General features: G+C 54.0%; 1 protein-coding gene across 2 annotated transcripts; it reads left to right on the top strand.

Moving 5' to 3' along the window:
* The first annotated feature begins 4,985 nt into the window (after window positions 1–4,985).
* Window positions 4,986–21,294, top strand: SLC35F6 (solute carrier family 35 member F6). Of its 2 annotated transcripts, none has more exons than XM_034659772.1 (6): window positions 4,986–5,194; window positions 14,029–14,101; window positions 14,843–15,014; window positions 15,253–15,465; window positions 16,193–16,303; window positions 17,558–21,294. In XM_034659772.1, the coding sequence occupies exons 1-6, from the start codon at window positions 5,118–5,120 to the stop codon at window positions 18,025–18,027; spliced, it is 1,116 nt and encodes a 371-aa protein (XP_034515663.1). In that variant the 5' UTR covers window positions 4,986–5,117; the 3' UTR covers window positions 18,028–21,294. The 2 variants fall into 2 exon arrangements, with proteins under 2 accessions (XP_034515663.1, XP_002913827.1); XM_002913781.4 differs by lacking the exon at window positions 14,029–14,101 and adding an exon at window positions 13,783–13,855.
* The last annotated feature ends 157 nt before the right edge of the window (window positions 21,295–21,451 follow it).

The raw sequence follows: 21,451 nt of genomic DNA, 5'->3' as shown, positions 1-21,451 counted from the left end.
AAGGTGAGAAAACAGATTTTTCCCTGGAGCCAGCCTCCAGAAGGAATGCAGTTCTTGATTTTGGTCCAGTGACTGAATTTCAGACTTTTGACTCCCAGAGCAGTAAGATAATAAATGTGTGTTGTTTTAAACCATATGTGTATAGTAATAATGTTACAGCAGCAATTAGAAACTAGTACAACTAATAAAACTAGACATAAATCATTATTGTCCAGACCACGTTCTGTTTCTCCCAAATATTTCAAAAATATCTTTTTTCAGTTAGTTTGTTCAGAGGTTGTATTGTTTTAAATGTAATTAAGCATATATAGGGCCATTGAATTTTTTTATTATGATCTGGTTTAAACCAAATTAATAAAAACTGAATCCAAATAAATAAATAAATACATAATAAATAAATATAGATCACAAGTCACTCACTACTGACCCGGGCAAGTAACCTCCATTCTGGGCCTGGACTCCTAATCTGAAAATCATGGGGTAGGGCTAGACAAGGTATTCCCTCTGGGATCTGGGAAACCGGATGCAAAGGAGGGAGAGGTCTCAGCCCGGTCTGTGCCTTAAAATTTCCTACAGATGTCCTCACTCCTCCCCCAAAGGGTATTAAACACAAGAGCCTGGGGGTTCTCCTGTGTGAGGTCCACATCGCAGAGGCTGGTGTAAATTTAGAGACTTAACAGAGTCAGGGAAAGAAAAGATCCTGGGTTTACTCAACAGCATATTCAAAGGAAGCTACTTACCTAATGACACACCAATTCAATTCAGCCATCATCATGGATCATTCTCTCTGAGTAAGGATGCTGAGCTGGGTGGCAGACCAGCGGAGTTGCCAGTCTGAGCAAACGAAATACAGGAGGCCCGGTTAAATTTGAATTTCAAATAAATAATGAATCATTTTTTAGTATAAGCGTACCCCCCAAACAACATTGGAGTTAGGCTTATACTAAAAAAAATTACTCACTGCTCATCTGAAATCATATTTAACTGGAAGTCCCTCCTTTATCTGGATCTGACTTGATCATGCTCCCAGAGGACCAAGGCAAACACCAGCTTCCAGCAACTAGTGGTGTGCTCCAAAGGAAGGGGGGGGGCTCCCAAAAGATGTTAAGAAAGAAAGGCAGAGAGAAGGTTTGAGAATGACCTTATGAGAGTCTGAAGCTGGAAGGAGCAGGTGACTCCTAATCTAATCATCTCCAGTCACCATAGAAACCACCAAAGTCAGCCGGGAAAAGCTGGTGAACTCCAACATCTCCCGCCTCTCCACCAGGGTAGATCGTTCACATTCCCCTCCCAGGATAAGTCTGGTCCGGCCTGGTTCCACTGTCCCGGTTTCTATCCCAGGAGACAGCTGGGACCTGATCCTGCCCTCTTCCTCCCAAGCCTCTTCTTCTTCCTGCCAGCCACAGCCTCAGATGGTTGCCCTGCAGCTGCTATCCTGTTGGGAGAGATAGCAACTGGATATCTAGCCCCGTGTCACAGAAAAATCAGAGCCAGGTAGCAGTTAAAGCAATACAAATAGATTTTATTCAGGACTATTGCAATAAAGGAAAAGAGACCTTGGCGTAGAATAGGGCCCCTTCCAAATACAGCATGGGCAAGTGGGAATGTATAACCAAGGAAAGAAGTGGGGTGGGGTGGGGTGGAGTGGGGGAGTCAGTTCGTGGAAAATGACTAGGAGGGATAACAGGGATTCTGGCTAAACTGACCTAACAGGATTCTTGCTGAAGATAGGCCCAGGTGATCAGACATCACCTGGGACATGGTGGAGATTGAGGAACCCAGTAAGATATGGAAGGAGATCAGATATGGAGGGATGGGGGTTCTAGTGAAACCAACTTAAGCAGGGCTCTTGCCAAAACTAGATTTTATATAGAAGTGCCCATACGAGCATGGGAGAAGATTCGGGAGCTCAACTAAAGTTTGGTCAAGCAAAACATCTTTGTCATCTATCCACGAGAAGGTCACATTCTAGCAGGGGAACAGGACATGGGAGGGAAATGGCCCAAGGACATACAGGAAAAGCTTGTTCAGAACAAACAGGTCTGACCTGGACTGTCTGTGCACATATCTCTGTCCCTTCCTGGGTAAAGTAACTCTCCTAATCCAAAATGCGATTAAATTGATTGGGGAAATGTTCAATCTTTCAGACAAGACACAGGGAGGCAGTAAGCTCTGAATACAAATGCAGGAGTTTGCAGTGACGCATTTTATATTTGACTCTGGAAATTAGAGGCTCTTTGAAGGTAGCATGCAAATTTGTTCAAAATGTCCCCAGCCAAAAAACTGGATCATGCACTTTTGCAAATCATGAGAAGTGCTTTTTAAAGCACAGCCTTGGGTTCTTCTGTGTCCCTCTCAGCTGGGCCAGCCCTGACCTCACAGCAGCTATACTGATTCTCCTCGTGGGGCCTCCCACTGCACTTCCCCATCCGTCCTCCTTCCCTTTGCACACAAGCGCTGAATGCTGTTGTTCCCATTTTACAGACAGGAAAGTAGGGTTCTGAATGATGAAGGGACTGAGCCGTGGTCACTTTGCTCTAAGGGGCAGAGGCAGCCAGAAGCTGCCCTCTCTCTCTTCCCTAGTCTAGGACAACTTGCACAGATGTCATTCCACTCCTGAGAAGTCTGCACTTTCAGAGGAACATGAAGAATGTCCTATCTCCACCCACCGGCCTAGCCACACACAGGATTCTGTGGAAAGGGCACCCCGAACACTTAGTAAATTTCTCCTCTTTGCTAAAAATTTGCTAAATGTGCTCCCTTTCCACAGAGCTTCCAAAATTATGAGGCACATTTGTATCCAACATACGCATTAAGCTCTATCCCTGAATTTCATCAAGTAAGAACCCAGAGGATTTTGCAAGCATTCCCACCCAGATTCCTCTCTACTTTTCTCAGGATTTCCAACTCCTGAGGCTCCAATGCCTTCATCCCAGGCTCACTGCCACCTATGGACACTAAGGTCAACCCTAGTTTTCACCTGTAAAACCTAGCCAGTTTGGCAGAGACCAGGAGCCTCACTCTCCAGTGTGAAGGCTGGCTGCTCGCTCCCGTGGCGTCCACATGGTTGTCTCTGCCTGGAATGCCCCCTTCTCCACCTGGAGCAATCCTGCTTCTCCTTTGAGTCCCTGCTCAGATCTCCCTGGGATTCCAGCTTCACCGGACTGCTCTGAGAACTGAGGTCTAGTACAGGTGGACACAGACAAGGACACTGAGCCAGGACAGCACTGATTATCACTGTCATGGCCTTGCTCCTGCCCCTCTTGAGAAATCCATCCCCTTCCCGATTCCCTCTGCCTCTTACTCATACTGCTGCGTGGTTACTGGTGTGCTTGCCCCTCTCCTCCATAAAAGCCTAAACTCCTTGAGGGCAGAGATCTTCTCTTGCTTGTCTTTGGGGCCCCATTCCTGGCTCTGGGCCTGGCACTTTGGGGTTCCATGTATATTTGTCAGCAAATCCTCCTGGCTCCTGGGCTCTAGGGACAGCAATTTGATGAATGGTCAGAACACTGTGATAACTTAAAAGTCATTGTACAATGTGGCTGTGGACACAGACAAAGACAGTGCTGCTAGTGACATCATGTCAGGCTGGTGACACTACTGGTCATTAGGAATGTTTACTTCAGGACAGAGCCCTTGACTTGTAGGGAAAATGGTCCAGAGCCCTACTGAGTGTGTCGCTATGGCCTGTAGGAACTGTCTCCAACAGGAATGGGGCTATCCAACTGATGTGGTCTGCCCTGTCTGCCCTCATGCATCTCTATAGGCCCAGGGTCTCGTTAATATTTTTTTATAACTACATGGATTCTTTTTAAATCACATGAAACTAGTTGTGTTATTGAGACAAGAAGCTCAGAAGAAACTTCCTCTGTATCTGCATCTCTCCCACTGACTGAACAGAGCAGGCTCCCGTGAGGGAAGCAGAAAAGTTCCTGGAAGGTCTGGGATCCCAGACACACGCTACGCTCACTTGTGCCTCTCTGCCATCCCACTGGCATTCCCTCCTCCGGGAAAGCCCTTCTCCTAGTTACCTCCCACCTATTGTCCAGGACCCCACCTGTGCACCTTCCCTGTCAGGTCTTCTTGCAATAAAGGGGTCTGGGGCAGTCCCTTCAGAGTTCTTCTGATTCAACACTGGTCATTTTCACAAGTTGACAGCAGTCTCGGGGCGAGAACGAGGAGTTGGCAGGCAGGTCCCATATCTGCACCTCAAGGAGCAACGAGATCTGCGGTAAAGGGGAAGATGTGTCACTAGGTCTGAAGGAGTTGCCCCAAGGCTTCGCCCTCCAGCATGTGGCGTGACAAGGCATGGGATGCAGACTAGAGGCCTGGAGATGAGGGCAGAGGACAGCTGGGAAGCTGAGAACGGGGATTTTAAAAGCCGTAAATCCTCAGCAAACAAGACCACTATGTCTTTCTGCCATAGATGCCTCAGAACAGCATCCTGGGAATCCACGAAGGAGCACTGGTGAAGGGGCTGTGCCGAAGGTATGGATCTGGGGGAGACCGAAGAACCTATATGAAAACCCCCATTCCATCATTCACTAGCACGATTATAAGCTTGGCTTCTCTCAATTTAGTTTCCTCAGCTATAAAATGGTCTCCCGGGGAACTGGAACGAGATTCCTGCTCCACTTTTCTGGAAGATGTGAAAAACTCATCCAGGGACACGTTCCAGGCTTCCTGGGCGTTTTCTGTACAGAAGAGATTTCCATGAGGACGTTTCCACTTCCCGGCTGTCTCTGACATCATTCGGCTCGCGATCTCTTTAAACGGTTTACAGAGCGCTCGGACATTCACAGGGCATTCTCGTTGCACCGTCCCATCAGCCGCTTTTACTAATGGGAAGACCTGGGCTCGTAACTGGCCACTGTCAACCTGTGGCGACCAGCGCGCGGGGGATGTGCCCTGCACAGACCAGGCGCTGCTGCCCGGCTCCCGCCCGGGGGGCGGGGCCAAGGAGCGGGGCGGGGCGGGGCTGGAGCGCGTCACGTGACACCCGGCCCGGAAGCGCTCGCTCCCGGGACCCCCGGGTGACTGGGTCGGGAGCTGCCGCCTGAAGCGAGCGGGGAGGTCGCGGGGGTCTCTGCGGTTTCCCGCTCCCCGCATCCCCCGCCATGGCCTGGACCAGGTACCAGCTGTTCCTGGCCGGGCTCATGCTCGTCACCGGCTCCATCAACACGCTCTCGGCCAAGTGAGTCCGGGCCGGGCCGGGAGGGGAGGGGGCTCAGCCGGACCTGCCGCGGCCCGCGAGGGCGCCGGCGACCCTGCGCAACCTCTCTCGTCCTCCCCCTTCTCGGCTCTCCTTTTCCGGCTTCACCCACTCGCCTCGTTTCTCCGGTCGGTTCACGCGGTCTGGGGGCCCCCAACGGGCGCGAGGCCTGGGGAAATATGGACCGAGGCCGTGTCGCCGGCTGGAGGAGCCGAGCCCCGGCTTTGATCGCTGTGTGCTTGATCCCGGCGAGTCACCTCGTCTCCGCGCCTCAGTTTCCTCATCGTTAAACGGAAGGGGTGGACCAGTCCCTATCGGACCCCTTCCAACGCTGGCTGGAGGCCGGGCCCCTCAAGAGCTGTGGGCAGGGGCGGGGTGAAGGAGCACTCCCGTACTTGTGCACGCTGGCTACAATAGAAACCTTGCGGCCGAGTGACCAGTGAGCGTGGAAGGCTGCGGCGACAGAGGTGGGGGTACCCCAGGGGCTCCTCATGGAGGAGAGGTCACAGATGGGCCTTGACTTTTTGCTGGGATTTCTACAAATGGCCGGACGTTGATACAGGGAACAGCAAGGCCACATCGAAGTGTATTGTAACCACCAAATGTCCAGGCTGGATTTTATCCCACAATCAAAAAAGGGCTTTTGAGCAGGGAGTGACATGTTAAAAGTGATATGATGAACCAGGTGGTCAAGATGAAGAGGAGTTTGGTGCAGGGAAAACCACTCCCAGGCTACTGAAGAGCAGGAGGGAGGAGGGGGCAGTGAGGCCGGAAAGGAAGGGACAGGTGGGAGAGACCAGGTACAGAATGAAGCCATAAGGCCTGACCCACAGGATCAGGAGACAGTGACTCCCCCCCCCCCCCCCGGNTGGGAGAACAGAAGTGTCATGAGCCCAGACCGGGAGGGCAGGTGCACAGTTCAGCTCTGATGCATGAGGATGTGGTGCTTGTGGGACCGTGAAGACAGACCCCAGGAGGTTAGGGATTGAAGATCCAGGACTGTCATGAGGCGGAGGGGTTGAGCATGGCCTCCTCTGTAATGTACAGGAGACCCAGGAGGCAGCCCCTTCTCTTGGCAGTGCTTTGGAGCTTGCTCTGCCCTCACTTCAAGGCAGGGTCCTCCTGCCCCCTCTGTTTACCATCTCAGAACCCCCAGTACCCAGATCCTGGCCTTTCTCTGAACCGATTCCAAGGCATTTGGTGAAGAGTAGACAGTAGCCCTGTCCCAGCCAGACCTCACTTCCAGCTGGGCCCTGCCAGGCTCCACAGCAAGGCAGAGTCACACAAGTCACCCTCTGGACTGTGCTCCAGGCCCCCTGTGGGGTGGGGACTAGTCATCTCTTATTCATTTTTGAGGTGTTTGTTCAGATGCTCCAGAGGAGAGGTCTGGGAGGGAGGTGTCCTGTTCAATTCATCAGACATGTATAAGGTACCTACAGGATGTGAAGCACTGTCTGGACTCGGAAGGAGGCTGAAGTAACCAAGGGAACGTTTGATATGCTTAGAGTCGGAGGTGAAGGGGACAGAGCATACACACTTGACAACCACAGTGTCCTCCCATCTCCAAAGGAAGTGGAGCTCTGGGTAGACCTCCCCGTCTCGAGTTTGTCCGTGTCTGTGTTTGGAGCTGGTCTCCTGAGCCCTGTGGCCTCCGTAACTATAAAGGAGACTCAACATGAGAGCTTCCGTCTCAGGATCTGAATGCAGCAGCACAGGTTGTCCGTCTGTCCATCTGTTGTACCATCCAAGGCCTCAGTCAAGTGCTTAGAGAGTAGCTATAGGTCTGCCAGGGCTTCTGTCCCCAAGGAGAGTTGAGATGGCCAGTTATTACTGGGGTAAACTGACTCAGCTCCTTCCTCGTCAGGTAGGAGGCCCTGGGACCCTTGGCCCCAGGAGACCTTGCCCTTGGAGGCTGCCTGAGAGGCAGGAAAGAGACTCCCACGTGAGGATCCAGCCTTTGGCCTCATCCCCTGCCAGGTCACCTGATGTGGGGCCTCTCAGGAGCCTCCCTACCTCAAGTGGACCCCAGAATTGAGCCCTAAATAGTGTTCTCAGGCCAGACTGTGAGGAGGACCCCCTTAGAAAGAAAATGTGAGAGAGCAGTTGTGTATATCCTGATGGGAATTATCGATTTGAAATCACACTCTGACCTGCAGTTTCCGGCAGGGACAGACAGACTAGAAAGTGACCACAGCAAGTGCTAAGTGGCTGCTGTAGCCAGTGCCTGGCCCTGCTGCGGCCACCTTTCATGTGTAGTGTGACCAGCCTATGACGGAGATGGACTCCCTGTCCCCGGATCAGGAAACTGAGCTATGGAGAGATGGAATGGCTTGCCTGAGTTCAACTCAGCTGTTCAGTGGCAGAGTTTATATTTGAGCCAAAGTAACCTGGCCCGAGAATCCAAGCTCTTAACACCAATATGGGATGAGGCTAGGGAGTTCTCTAGTCATTTTTCAGGGCATTTAAAGCTGTTAGAAACATAGAACTCTCCCATCCTCATCTCCACAATTTATAGCCTAGGTCCCATGAGACGTTTCTTTTTGTGACTAGCTGGTTAGTGTCAGACGAGTGGGGACCGGAACGTAGGTCTCAGCATTTTAGTCCAGTCCTTTCACAGTGGCAGTACCCCAAAGTCCCTCTTCCTTGGGGATCTCCTCTGGCATCTCCCCGGGCAAGGGCAGCCAAGCCTGGCCCGTGGAAGTTGTAGTCCCGCAGGCGACAGCTCCTCTCCCTGCCGCCGGAGTGCCCTCCCCCTGGACTGAGCAGCAAAGCTCTGTCCCAGCCCAAGTCATCCTACTTAGTTTCCCCCTGGAGCTGGGGGCGGGGGGGCACTCGTGGTTCTCGTTTAGCGTCTCCAGTAGCTTCTTTCGGTTCCTTGATCTGTACGAGGTCCAGGGAAGACTTTATAAACTTGGTGGAGGGAGGAGGAAGTCGATGCGCACCCGCCACCTGCTGTGTCGGGACCACAAGGCTGCTCTCCCCTGGAGGAGGCCACTCTGCCTGCTCAGCAGGCCTGAGTAGGTGCAGGAGATAGGCCTGCGCTTGCGGGGATGGGGGCAGGGGTCACATGCCCACGGGCCCTGTCCCTGGGCCTCGGCAAAGGGCCCTTCCAGTCAAGTGGCTGCTTCTCCTTTCTATGGCCGCTTTCTCCCCACCCCCTTGCCCCAGGACCTTCTGCGATGCGTCTCCTGCACAGCAAACAGTCCCCACCCCCCCCTCGGCACTGCTTAGAGCTGTCTGCCTGAACTGGTACCTGTCTGTGGGGTCCTGCCCATTACTGAACCCCATTCTCCCGAATCCCGCTGGGGTTCTGCATGTCCTGAGCCAGCGTCAGGCAGATGCTAAGTAAGGCTCAGATGCCCTCCTAAATGCTGCAGGTTGTGAAGCCCACCCAGCCAGAGAGGCACTGGTGTGGGGTGGGGGGGACTTCCCCTCCAACAGTGAGGCCCCTGGTGCAGGGGCCCTGCCAGGAAGGTGGCAGGAGGCCTGGGACCCGTGGGTCTCTAGTAGGGAAGGACTCTCACTGTCCTTCCTGCGCCAGCTCTAACTTTTGCATTGGTGGCTGACCCCACCCTTACATTCCAGGAGTTGGCCTGGGATAATTGCTTCAAAGGGGTTCCTGCACCAGCCACGGAAAGCCTTAAACCAGGAGGGTAGTGGTGTGTATAGTGAAAAGAGCGCAAGGCTTGGAAGCTATGGGGTTAGGTGAGTCACTGGGCCTCTCTGAGCCTCAGGGTCATCTGTAAAATGGGCGTGGCTTCCCTCCCTTCAACCCACATGCAAGGTAGGATCTACTGAGGAAGGTTGGGTAATACTTAGAGGAGAGGTCTCGTGATCATTTATCACCAACGGCTATGACACCAAAGAGAAGCTGACTCACTGGGCTTGACTAGCTGGGGGCGCCAGAGGAAGTGGCAGAGATTCTGCTGGGGACTGGACACACGACTGTCAGTCTGAGGCAGCCACATCAGCCACTTCCTCGGTCTGTCCGTACCCGCTGCCCTCAGGCGGAATGCTGAGCTTTGAGTTTGCCCAGGCTTGAGTGACTCACCCCCAGCAAGGGGAGCCCGCCCCCGGCCTGCCCACGCCCCTCCTAAAAGAAGCTGGTCTCCTGGCTCAGCCGGTAGAGTGCCCAACTCTTGATCTCAGGATGGTGAGTTCGAGCCCCATGTTGGGTGCAGAGATTACTTTAAAAAAAATTTTTTTAATTAAAAAAAAAATTCTAAAAGAAGCCAGTCTCTGCCAACAGAAGGCATCTCCTCGCGTAGCGTCAGCCTGACTCTCGGGGGTCCCCACAGGCCTCCTCCTTCCCACGTGACCATGGCCTTCCTTTAGAATACTAGTATTTAGAGAGAAGGGGGGGCCCATCTGCAGAGCTGGCCTCTCTCCACCTCAGCCAGGGAAGTGGGAAGAATCTGGAATAAGAAGGTGATGGGAGAAATTCAGGTGCTGAGGAAGGGGCATGGAACTGGAGGTGGAGACCCCTGGGGACTAGCCCTTCTCGACACCAGATGAGCCTTGTATCCCTCAACGGCTCTCTGATCCCTGGGTTTTTTGGTCTGTCAAATAAGGAGCTTTCTGAAATGATGGTTGAGTTTCTTCTCTGTTGGCACTTTGTGGCTCTGTGGCCCTCCAGCCACGTCTGCTGCAGCCATCCGGGTGGGTCCCAGAGCATGGATGCCCTCTCTCAGGCTGGAGCAGAGCAGGCCCTATTGACCCAACACAAGGGGAGATTCCTGCTTAATAGGGGGGAAAGAGGGAGAAGGGGCAAAAAAGGACTTTCATTGACTCCCTGCCATGTGCCAGCTCTTATACATCTTATGTTTTACTTTTGACAGTCCATCGGTGTTGGCATTATTGTCCCCATTTTATAGATGGGAAGACTGTTAGCCTGTCTAGCCTGTGAGACTCAAAAGTCATGAGCTTTCCATGAGTTGTTAACTGTATGAGTCTGCACCCAGCTCTCTCCACCCCTCCGCCCCAAGCCATGAAGTCCCCATCTGTAAAATGAAGAACATGGAGTGTCCAGAACAGGCCTGGCATGAAGTCAGTACTCAGTGAATTGTACATTTATAAAAACAGGCAGTGAAGTGTTTTGCAAACAGCTGTCCCACCTTAGGGGCCCTTGCTGTCATCCGCCGATCAACGGAGGCGGGATTTTTGGCTCTTGTTCTGTGCTACCCGGGGTCCATCTGTGCCTGTGCAGTGAGCTGAAGCCTGTCTCAAGATGAGGATGAGAAGCCTGACTCTAGCCCCCAATCTCTGCAGGCCTGAACTCCTCCCTGCCTGAAGAAAGGCTGGGCAGGGCAGCCTGTCCTGCTGACACCCAATCCCTTGGACTGCAAGCCTGCCCCAGGCATCCAGATACAAAAAGACTCCATTTCCCAGGCTGGGAGCACTGCCAGACCCAGCTTGTTGAGGCAGGCCCACCCCTCGGGGAAAGCCGTAGGGGCAGAAGGGGGGGCTCAGCATCGGCCTTACAGCCAGCTCTGCGCTTGGTGCCCACCCCTGGGGGACAATCCCAGCCGGGCCCACCAGCAGGCGGCGCCTGCCTCCGGGTGGGAAGTGAGGAGTCATGCAGACACTGCCTGTGGACTAGAGTGCCTGCCTGTTTGCTAGGTGGAGTCTGGAAATGCCATTGATTGAACAACAAAGAAAACGTTAGAGCTCCTGTATGCCAGGAGCTGGGGATCCAGAGAGAGAGAAGTTGCTGGATGCTGAGCTACCACCCTCTCAGGTGGTAGTGACTCTGGAACACACAAAGGGATCGACGTGGGAGTGGTCATCACTGTAGGCCGCGTGGGCAGTAGTCCAGGGGGCGTTCGGGGAGGCGGCTCTACCACTGGATCTGGGGTCTTCTGGCGCCTGCCATGGACTCTGGGTGTACTACCGTGATGAGGAAGGGGCTTCCACACACGCCCACATCCTAAGCTTCTAGTTGACCTTCATGAGCTTGGCAGAACCTCCCTTATTCGTCCTGGAGGAGCTCTGGCTCCAGCTCCAGGAACTTCCATCTCCGACTCGCCCTGGGGCCTTTGGCTGTGCACTTTGGGAAAGCAGGACCTCTTTACTCTTCCTCGATTCTCTGTTACTCAGTTGCCTCAACCAGGCCCTCCCAGAGTGCTCTTTCTGCAAAAGCAAGCCTGAGTTGGAGAGCAGACCTGCCTGGGCGGGGGGGTGGGGGAGGCACACCCTTGGTCTGCGGCCCCCACCTGCATCCCATGTCCTGTCCTGCCTGGGGATCCAAGAGCCAGAACTTGCAGCAGATGGGACAGAAATGAGACTTGCACAGAGCGGGTGGTTTCTGTAGTTGCGGCTTTCTTTGCCCCCTTGGTACTGGAACTGGTTACAGCCTGGTCCCCTGACCCAGGTTGCTCTCCGTGTTTCCAGCCAGTCTATGAGACATTCTCCCCACCCATCAGCTCTCCTTTGACCCTTTCCATTCCCAAGATCCACAGGCCCTCCTAACTGCCCCTCTTGGCATCTCTGGGGTGGGTGGGATCTCCCGCTGTGAACTCATTCACTGTGAGCTAAGTTTGCCCTAGCCCTGTTTTGTTCACTGGCCCTGAGGTGTGTTCAGATCAATGAATAGATGCCATCTCGCCCTCATGGCTGATGGGGAATTCTACCACCATTCAGCCTGCCCTTCCTGCTGCCAGCATCCAGGCATTATGCCCATGCCCGCGCTGTGGCAAAGAGCTCCCCAAACTCAGGGCACAGAGAAGCCAGGGCTGGCCAGGATCTTTGTCAAACCCAGCCCCTAACCAGTGTCCCAGGCTTGCAGGCCTATGGGGGGCACAGGAGACAAAAGGCTTTCCCACGACTTTTGAAACCTCAGGTTTGTTGCAGAAATGAGCCAGCAGAGTCGGGCTGGGTACTACCGTGTGGCTGTTCCTGACAGACATTGCCAAAGAAGTCCTGAGTCTTGTAGTTGAGAGACGCTACCACCTATGCGTGGGGCGCTGCTGAAGAAACGGGTCCAGGGCCCCCAGGACACTGCCCTGGGTCCGCATTGACTCAAGTCAGCTGCAGGACATGACGGACTTGGTTAAAGCCGTGTCAGTGAATGACGGGATGTGCAACGTGAAGGAGGGGCTGCTGTCTTGCCAGGCTTGGTCCTGGCCAGATCCCATGCACTTAGCTCTGGGCCTGGGCCCACCTGAGTGCTTCCAGAAGTCAGCAGCCAGAGGAGTGAAAGGTTAGGGCTGGGGCTGTTTAGCCAGAAGATCAGAAGATTCAAAAGAAGGTGGAAAAGCCTCCAAATATCTAAAGGACTCTTTTAAAGAAGGTTTTATGTATTTATTTGACAGAGAGAGCACAAGTAGGGAGAGAAGGAGAAGCAGGACCCTGGGATCATGACCCAAGCCAAAGGCAGATGCGTAACTAAACCCCCCAGGCGCCCCTAAAGGACTTTTAAATGAAAGAGATTAGACGAGACTCCAGGGACCGAATGAAGCCCAGCAAGAGTGAAGTTGGGGGGCAGGAGCTCTAGTGCACGGGCGGCAGACAGTGCAGAATGGTGGCAGTTACCCAGGGCACCGTGCCGTGGAGGATTCTGGCCTGCGTCTGGGGCTGCTGCGGAAGCGTGCCAGACTCAGTGATGCCATCTGTCAGGGTGCTGGCCGGGAGGCCACGCCACTAGTACTGTGTACTTGCCACCTGCTTCCCAGTCGGTGCTAGAAAGAGCCTCCAACCCCTTCAGGTTAAAGGAAGGTGACCGGGTGGTCTGTGTCAGGCAGTCATCGCCCAAGGGCCTGAATGCCCTTGCAGACCACAGGCTCCTGAGATTTCTTGTGCTGTGGGTCCATTTGACAGTCTGGTAAAGCCTAGAATATTTATATTTAAAATAGATTTTTTAAAACGTGCAATTAAAGGTTTGGATTACAGAAAAAGCCACTTACGTTGAAATAGAGTTATCAAAACACTGAGAAAGCCAATTCCTGATACAGTAATATTGTGTGTTTATGCTTCTTANGCAGAGGAGCCTGACGTGGGGTTCGATCCCATAACGCAGGGATCAAGCCCTGAGCCGAAGGCAGACGCTTAACCGCTGTGCCACCCAGGCACCCCTAGAATATTTATATTTAAAATATATTTTTTTAAAACGTGCAATTAAAGGTTTGGATTACAGAAAAAGCCACTTACGTTGAAATAGAGTTATCAAAACACTGAGAAAGCCAATTCCTGATACAGTAATATTGTGTGTTTATGCTTCTTAACACATAAAATTATAAGCAGTGGGTCTAATTGCTGTCATTTTGTGTTAGCAGTGAGCGTAAATGCCACTTCCCGGTATCCGCAAGGACTCTGACGTGCCGAGGAGAGTAGCACGACTTGCGTGTGTAACAGTCGCAGGTGCCGCCCGGCTACTTCACAACGGCAGGAAATGCTATATTACAGCTAGAGGTTTCTAGGGCCCCACTTGCTGTCCACGATCCCAGATGAAGACTTTGCGCTGCGGGAACTGGCCTCTTGGCGCTGAGAGGAGCGAGCTTGTCCTCAAACACCAGCGCTAGAGTTGCACAGCTGGCACACTGCCAAGGGCTTGACCTTCTGTCTCTCCACTGCAGGTGGGCAGACAACTTCGTGGCCCAAGGCTGCGGAGGGAGCAAGGAGCACAGCTTCCAGCATCCCTTCCTCCAGGTAGCCACCCCGTCCCTCCCCACCTCCTGTTGCCCGGGCCTCTGGTCAGGTGTCCCCCGTGAGGCCCTGCTGCTTCCTGACCTGGGCTGGTGCCTCCCCCTGCTCCCAGAAGAACTATCCANGGCACAGCTGGCACACTGCCAAGGGCTTGACCTTCTGTCTCTCCACTGCAGGTGGGCAGACAACTTCGTGGCCCAAGGCTGCGGAGGGAGCAAGGAGCACAGCTTCCAGCATCCCTTCCTCCAGGTAGCCACCCCGTCCCTCCCCACCTCCTGTTGCCCGGGCCTCTGGTCAGGTGTCCCCCGTGAGGCCCTGCTGCTTCCTGACCTGGGCTGGTGCCTCCCCCTGCTTCCAGAAGAACCATCCGCTCCCCTCCCTCGCTGGAACAGAGGCCAGGGTGTGAGTGCCCGCGGAAGGGGGCAGAGGGCACAGCCCTCTCTGGGAGGGCTGCATAAGTCCTGGGGAGCAGTCATGCCGTGGACGCTGTAAGGCCAGCCGTCACATGTCCACGTCAGGACCTATCTGGAACACATCAACCCCAGTAGCAAAACCTGCTCTCCATCCATGGGAGCCCAGACTCCACTGGGATGGGGCAGACAACATAAATGGAAGGCACCGGATGGCCAGACAGGGAAGCAGAGGCTTATATCTCAGCCCCTGCTCTCCCAGCAACTTGCTCTGTGACCCTAAGTAAGTTCTTGAGCCTCTCTGGGCCTCCGTTTCTCCATCTGGAACTAGAGGTTGGCCTAGAACAGTGGTTTTCAGACCAGGCTCTATGTAGCCTTAGGGTTTCCGTGGAGATGTTTCTAGAGGTTAGGGCTTAGACCTCGGAGGTTGTCTCTGGCCTGCCACACACCGCGGCTCTGCTTTTGTCTGGTTTATGTGTCAAGTCATAGGTAAGCTTTCGTCTGAAGAAAGATTGTGTTAAATTTTTGTCAAAGGTGATTCTCCTTCCAGCTATAAACTCGTAGGGTTCTGTCCCTGCAGGCAGTGGGTATGTTCCTGGGGGAGTTCTCCTGCCTGGCGGCCTTCTTCCTGCTCCGGTGCAGAGCTGCGAGGCACCCAGATGCCAGCGTGGATCCCCAGCAGCCCTTCAATCCCCTTCTTTTCCTGCCCCCTGCCCTGTGCGACATGACGGGGACCAGCATCATGTATGTGGGTAAGTAGCCAGGCAGGCTGAGAAGGGCCCGAGGGGGCACTGGTGACAGCCACCCCTACCCCAGCTCACCTCACTTCTGCCTCCTCCCAGACTTACACACACACACACACACACACACACACACAGAATGTACTGAGCACACACTATGTGCAAGGCGTGTCTTCAGCCCTGAGGGCACCTCAGTGACTAGATAGCCTTGGCCCTCAGGAGCTAACAATGTGTGTCTCTCCTCTCCCAGCCCTGAACATGACGAGTGCCTCCAGCTTCCAGATGCTCCGGGGTGCAGTGATCATATTCACAGGCCTGTTCTCAGTGGCCTTCCTGGGGCGGAGGCTGGCCCTGAGCCAGTGGCTGGGCATCCTTGCCACCATCGCGGGGCTGGTGGTTGTGGGCCTGGCCGACCTCCTGAGCAAGCACGATGATCAGCACAAGCTCAGCGAAGTGATCACAGGTGCGACGAGGGTCGGGGACCCAGGGGCTGCCCATTCCGTCCTGTCCTCCCTGGGGGCCCAGCACAGTCGGTCAGCAGACTCGCAAGCTCTTCTGTATGCCAAGCCCTGGGGGAGGATGCCTGGGGGACCGGCTGACATGGGCCTGCATCTGCTCTCAAGCTGACAGAGTGCAGAAAGGCACAAGCAGCTTGAGGGGGGTAGGTAAGGAGCGGGAGGTCAGAGGAGGGAGCAGGTCTGTGCCGTGATACAGACACACAAACTGCTGGGTCTGGGAGAGGGAGAGACCGAGTGTCTGTTGAGCGTTTACCAAGTACCCAGCCTGGCAGCCTGTTCGACAATGATGGGACCCCTCTGGCCCTCAGAGGATGGACTAAACCAGGAATGTCTACCACCAAGCCTTGTGCATCTCAGAAGACCTGCTTATTACCCTGCTGTGCCCCTCACAGGCCCAGGCAGGCCTTTGGATCTTCTGGAGCCTCGGCCCAGAGTGGTAACAGCACCTGCCCTGCTGGCCTGCCGCATTCCTCAGGGGCCAGGAGACCAGGCATGGGGCTCTCACGACTGCCTCACACATATGGTACCCTGAAAAATCAGGGACCCTGGGGGTTGTGTCCCTGTGGGAACCGTCTACCCCAGCACTGGGCCCACCACCCTGCCAAGGCCCCGAGGCCATGCTCCACCCCTACCCCTTGCAGCCCAGCCTCACCCTGGCTCGCTTTCTCACAGGGGACCTGTTGATCATCATGGCCCAGATCATCGTCTCCATCCAGATGGTGCTCGAGGAGAAGTTCGTCTACAGACATAATGTGCACCCACTGAGGGCAGTTGGCACTGAGGGTGTGTAAGCACAGGGGCTGAGAGGGGGCTGCTGCTGCGGGGACGCCCTGGATGGTAGCATGTGGAGGGGACGCACAAGCAGGAGTGCGGGGCAAGGTGCCAGGGTCCACGGGAAGGGGATGAGCCCCTTCCCCCAATCCTCCCTCCCTCCCCCACATGTGTGCCGACAGAGACTCGGACTCAGGAGCTGGGGGACATGTGGTCGAGAAAAGGGGATACGTGCCCCACTCTAGAGGAGTTGGCCAATGGGGAAGGACCAGACAGTGCGTTCGAACTCAGACCACTTGTGCTCTAGTGATGTGTCACTTGCCAAGCACATCTGAGTGTCTTCAGGACGGGGAAGGTGGTGTTTGAGCTACAAGAGTGGGAAGGAGGGAAAACTCCAGACAGAGTGAAGATGTGGGGAGCTGGCCATGAGTGTCGAAACCAGTAAGGAGTGGTTGGTGAGATACAGCTTTGTTGTTGGGACAATGATCAGGAATTGAATAGGTCAGGGTCTTATGATGGAGAACCTTGAATGTCAGGCAAGTGGATTTAGACTTTAAATGACAGGGAGGAACCACCAAAAGTTTTTGCGCAGGGAAGTAACTACCAAAACCTTTAAGCTTTAAAAATAAAAGGCCAGCAGGGCAGATCAGAGCAGCACTAGCCACGTGCGGCCTGCGGACCCATCAGGGAGCTGTGCGTGTGCCACGGGCTCCTGGAACAACGTTAATCATCTCGATCCCCTGCGTCATCAAGCACGTTGTAGCCACTCGGTTTCTTTCCCAGTGAGACTTTCTGAATGGAGCAGTGCCTTGATTCACATTCTGTCCACACCTGGTCACAGGCCAGTGACCCTGAATTAGAGAACTGTGTTTTTCCACGCTTGTGAGAGCAATGTTGTGGTTGCAGCTGCCATTCTTTTGTAAGTGACTACAATAGAATTTAAGAGTGCCAGAGAACATCATAAGGGGAGCTATTATTTTGTGAGCGTGTGTGTGTGTGTGGGTATGCGCCTGTGCATACATATACTGGTCACGATATAAAATGCATTTTTTATTCTTGGCCCAGTCAGAAAACGTGATGAAAGTGGAGAAGGGCAGCTAGAGCCCTCTCCGTAGGCTGCTGTGAACTCCGGAAGAACAGAAAGGAGCTGGGGTGTGGCCGGGAGGGAGACCCGCGGAGCCCCTGCTGGGTGGGCTAAGCTGGGGGTGGGGAGGGGTGGGGTGGGAGCTGGGCAGAGCGTGCAGCGTGCTTCCTCCACCCCCACAGGCCTCTTCGGCTTCGTGATCCTGTCCCTGCTGCTCGTGCCCATGTACTACATCCCGGCCGGCTCCTTCAGCGGAAACCCCCGAGGGACGCTGGAGGACACGCTGGACGCCTTCTGCCAGGTGGGCCGACAGCCGCTCATCGCCCTGGCGCTGCTGGGCAACATCAGCAGCATCGCCTTCTTCAACTTTGCGGGCATCAGCGTCACCAAGGAACTGAGCGCCACCACGCGCATGGTGCTGGACAGCCTGCGTACCATTGTCATCTGGGCGCTGAGCCTGGCGCTGGGCTGGGAGGCCTTCCACCCTCTGCAGATCCTGGGCTTCCTCATCCTCCTGATGGGCACCGCCCTCTACAATGGGCTGCACCGCCCGCTGCTGACCCGCCTGGCCAGGGGCCGGCCCCCAGCAGAAGAGGGCGAGCATGAGAGACTGCTCGGGGGCTCTCGGACTCCCATCAACGATGCCAGCTGAGCCTCTCGTGGGTTCTCTGCTGCTACCTGGATGCACCTTGTCCACCCTGAGGCCGAGGCCACACGGGCTGGTGAGCCTCCAGTGTCCTGTCCCCAAGGCCTCACCCTGCACCTTCCCCACAGACCCCCCCCCCAGAGCAGCTGCTGCCACAGGAGAGGACCAGACACCCAGGTCCTCCTTTGTCACTACCCCCTGCAGCGCCTACAGGCCTGAGTGCGGTGACCTACCCCTGCCAGGCTCCCCCCGCCCCACCCCCCCAAGCCCCTCCTGCAGCACTAGCACTAAATCATGAAGTGGAATTGCAGGAACTAACAACCCTAAGATTTCCTCCTCAATCATAAGCTAAATTTGGTTCTCCAGAGAAGAGAGGTCAGTGAACAAATTCAAACCGGAACTAAGCTCCATATTTTCTAAAACTTGTAGGCTATTCGCTAACCCTGTCTTGGAGACCTAAGTTTTAGCTGGACTGTGCCACAAACTCAGTGTATGTCCCCCAGCCCATTACCTAGTGGCCCGGGGCCTTGGGGTCCTCATCTGTAAAGCAGAAGGTGCAGACGCTGTGGCTTTGGTGCCTTCCCGCCTCAGCTGGGCCCATCCTGTGGGAAAGGAGGAGCCTATGCTTTGGAAATGCCCCTTTGCCCACGGTGCCTCCTCCCCATGCCAAGTTGGTGTCCTTGCTCCCACTCTCTCAAGGCCTCCCTGCCTGGGGGAGATGATGGGGAATTCCAAGCAGCCCTTAATAGCAGTTTTTATGAACTCTTCACCTTCCGTTTTAAAGATGAGAATACTGAGGCCCAGAGATGTAAGTGGTTTTGCAAGAAGGCTCTCTTGCTGTGGACTCTGGCCATGCCCTTGGGATCCAGAGCACCTCTGGACCTCAGCCCCACCCCCAGCAACCTGACTCCCTAGCAGTCCCTCCAGGGTGATGAATTTACCAGCACCCCACCATTTAGAGTAGTTCTGGTATCTTAGGCATGTGTTAAATGCTCAACGGTAATCCTCTGGCGTAATGACCTGCCCAGGTGGGTGCCTATGAGGAAGCCATGGCCCAGCGGTGGTTAACAGTCTTCCTCACAGAGCCAGCAGTCGAAGCTAGATTTGCCTGATTCCAAGCCTACAACCCCACCCACCGTCCAGGCCTCTCCAGGGACTTTGGGGTAAATGTCCCATGGCCGGAATAAAAGCTTCATGTGCTGTTGCCTTCCCCACCCTGAAGAGAGGGGATTGGCAGTGGGGACCCCAGGGAGCAGAGCAGCCCTTCCTTGCAGCGTTCCTCACTCCGTGGCAGTTTCTGGAGTCTCAGACCATTTTTCTGGGCAGCTCAATCATAAAACAAAATACCAAATGCCTTCCTTAAAATAGATTCTGGGGGAAGGGAACTTTGACAAGCAAAGCCCTCAGGCTGTGTGGGAATCAGCAGGTTTTTACAGTTTGTTGGGAGAGTAGGGCCTCTCCCTGCCACCAGCTCCCAGTCCCATGGGCCCCTGAGCTGCTGGGGGCCACAGTGTGTGCCCAGAAGGAAATGGAGGGTGAGTGTGATGGGGACCCCAGCTGCCTTGTCCAAAAACCTGGGGCCTTACGATGTCGTTTTAGGCTTTCTTTTTAAAAACAAAAGGGAAACTGGCAGTGTGGCCTTTATTTTAGTTTAGTTTAGTTTTTTAATGAGAGGAAAGGAGCACAAGGGTTAAACATCAGGCCTGCCACCAAATCAGGCAAATCACTTCACCCCTGGAGCTTTGGGTCTTCACGTCTCTAAAACGGGAAAGCCAGCCCTCCATCTTGCAGGACGAGCGTGAAAATCACATAAGAGAATAAATCGAAGGTTCCTGTAAATGCCAGCGCACAGTGGAGTGTCGTGTCAGGGTGCACTGCCCACCAGGGTGGTCTGCCAGCGGCACGGAAGTCCCAGCAGAGGGACGGTGTAGAGCATCAGTTTTGCTCCGAGGGAAGAAGTGTTTTATTACAATACACCATCATGGGAAAAAAAAATATACCATTGTTGAGGAGAATGTAAAATTCACATCTATTTTAAGACAAAACAAGATGCCTTGAGAATACTTTATGCTCCACGGTAGGTACCCTCCCAGACCCCGGAGATGAGTTCACTCTCTCCTGTCGCTCAGGGGCGCTTCGGAGGGTAAGTTCCAGAGGCCTTGCTGGTCATGTGGGTGGGAGGGTAAGGACCACCACTCTCTCGCTGAGGCTGGAGGGTTGTGGGGAATGTTTTCAGTGGAGTAAGGGGGTTCGGAATGGTGGAAGTTTGGTGTGGAGGTTCCGAACCCCAAAATCAGAACTAGTAATGGGTTTCTGTAAACCTCAGTTCAAAGACAGTGTAATTTAAACCACGTGCATTGTAGTGGACTGCTCAGTCCCTGCCCCTTGCAGCGGGACTTTGGGAGGGCCCTAGGGCAGGGGCTGCCTGCAGGACTGCCATCCAAAACCTGGGGTAGCCCTCGGGCTCCTCCTTCACCAGGAATCTGCCCACAAGGCAGAGATCCAGCACCGTACCAAGTGGTTCCATTTGCCTTCACGTTGTCCAAAGGTCTCTGCTAGCTTAACAAACAGCACTCAAAGAGGTCAGCGCTCTGACCCCTGCTGAGGACGGTAGGAGGAGTGGAGCAAAGCGCCACCTGGTCTAGAGGAAAGAAACAGAAGCACAAGTCAGAGCTGTGTTCACAGCCCCGCTTCAACTTTGGGTGACCTCGGACAAGTCATGTTACCTCTCAAGGCCTTAGCTGCCTATAAAAAGGAGAGGTTCTTGGCATTACTAAATATGTATACCTCCCCGACCCGCTTACAGATTAACCTCATGGTTTCATATTTGCCTTGGTTAAAAGCCCCTTTGGCCTTTTGTTGACTACATCCTTTCAAAACTTAAGGTCAGCAGGGAATATCCCCTAGCTCTAAAAGTTTATAAATCACCCATCTTCATTAGGAATACGTGTCAAAAAATCTTTAGTAAAGGATTACTATCTCAGAATTTAGCCAACTGTATTGAGAATGGATGTGCTCCAAGGGCTGTGGATCCGTGAAAGAAAAACAGGAGACAAATGTGTAAAGCAAGAATTCCGCACAGTGTGATGTGCATAAGAGGCCTTTGTATGAGATACAAAGGAGGCCTACAGGAGCAGATCAGCTAACTGCCTAGAGCTCCCAGAGAGCTCCACTCGAGCTCGGTGTGAAAGAACGGGCAGGATTCTCCCAGGCTGGGGAGGGGAGCAGTGAGGGGGGCGCAGTATGGTATTCCAGGAGGAAGGAGCAGCTTGTAAAACGCATAGGAACATGTAAGTGATGTATTCAAGAACTGCAGCTAAGTAGACAGGTATGCCTGGCGATAAGCATGCAATGCTAAAAGTGGCCAGAGACAAGGTCAGAGAGGTGGGCAGGGGCCCAGATGGTGCTTACTTTTTGGATTTTGCTGAGG

The sequence above is a fragment of the Ailuropoda melanoleuca genome, chromosome 4 (genome assembly GCF_002007445.2).
Source record: "Ailuropoda melanoleuca isolate Jingjing chromosome 4, ASM200744v2, whole genome shotgun sequence".
Taxonomy (NCBI): Eukaryota; Metazoa; Chordata; class Mammalia; order Carnivora; family Ursidae; genus Ailuropoda; species Ailuropoda melanoleuca.
The sequence above is the reverse complement of the archived record's forward strand: the minus strand, read 5'-3'. Positions and strand labels throughout refer to the sequence as shown.

Coding starts and splice junctions, on each gene's coding strand:
- SLC35F6 (XM_034659772.1), top strand. CDS start 5,118: ATGGCCTGGACCAGGTACCAGCTGTTCCTGGCCGGGCTCATGCTCGTC. Junction 5,195..14,028: donor ATCAACACGCTCTCGGCCAA/GTGAGTCCGGGC, acceptor TCTCCACTGCAG/GTGGGCAGACAACTTCGTGG. Junction 16,304..17,557: donor GAGGGCAGTTGGCACTGAGG/GTGTGTAAGCAC, acceptor CCACCCCCACAG/GCCTCTTCGGCTTCGTGATC.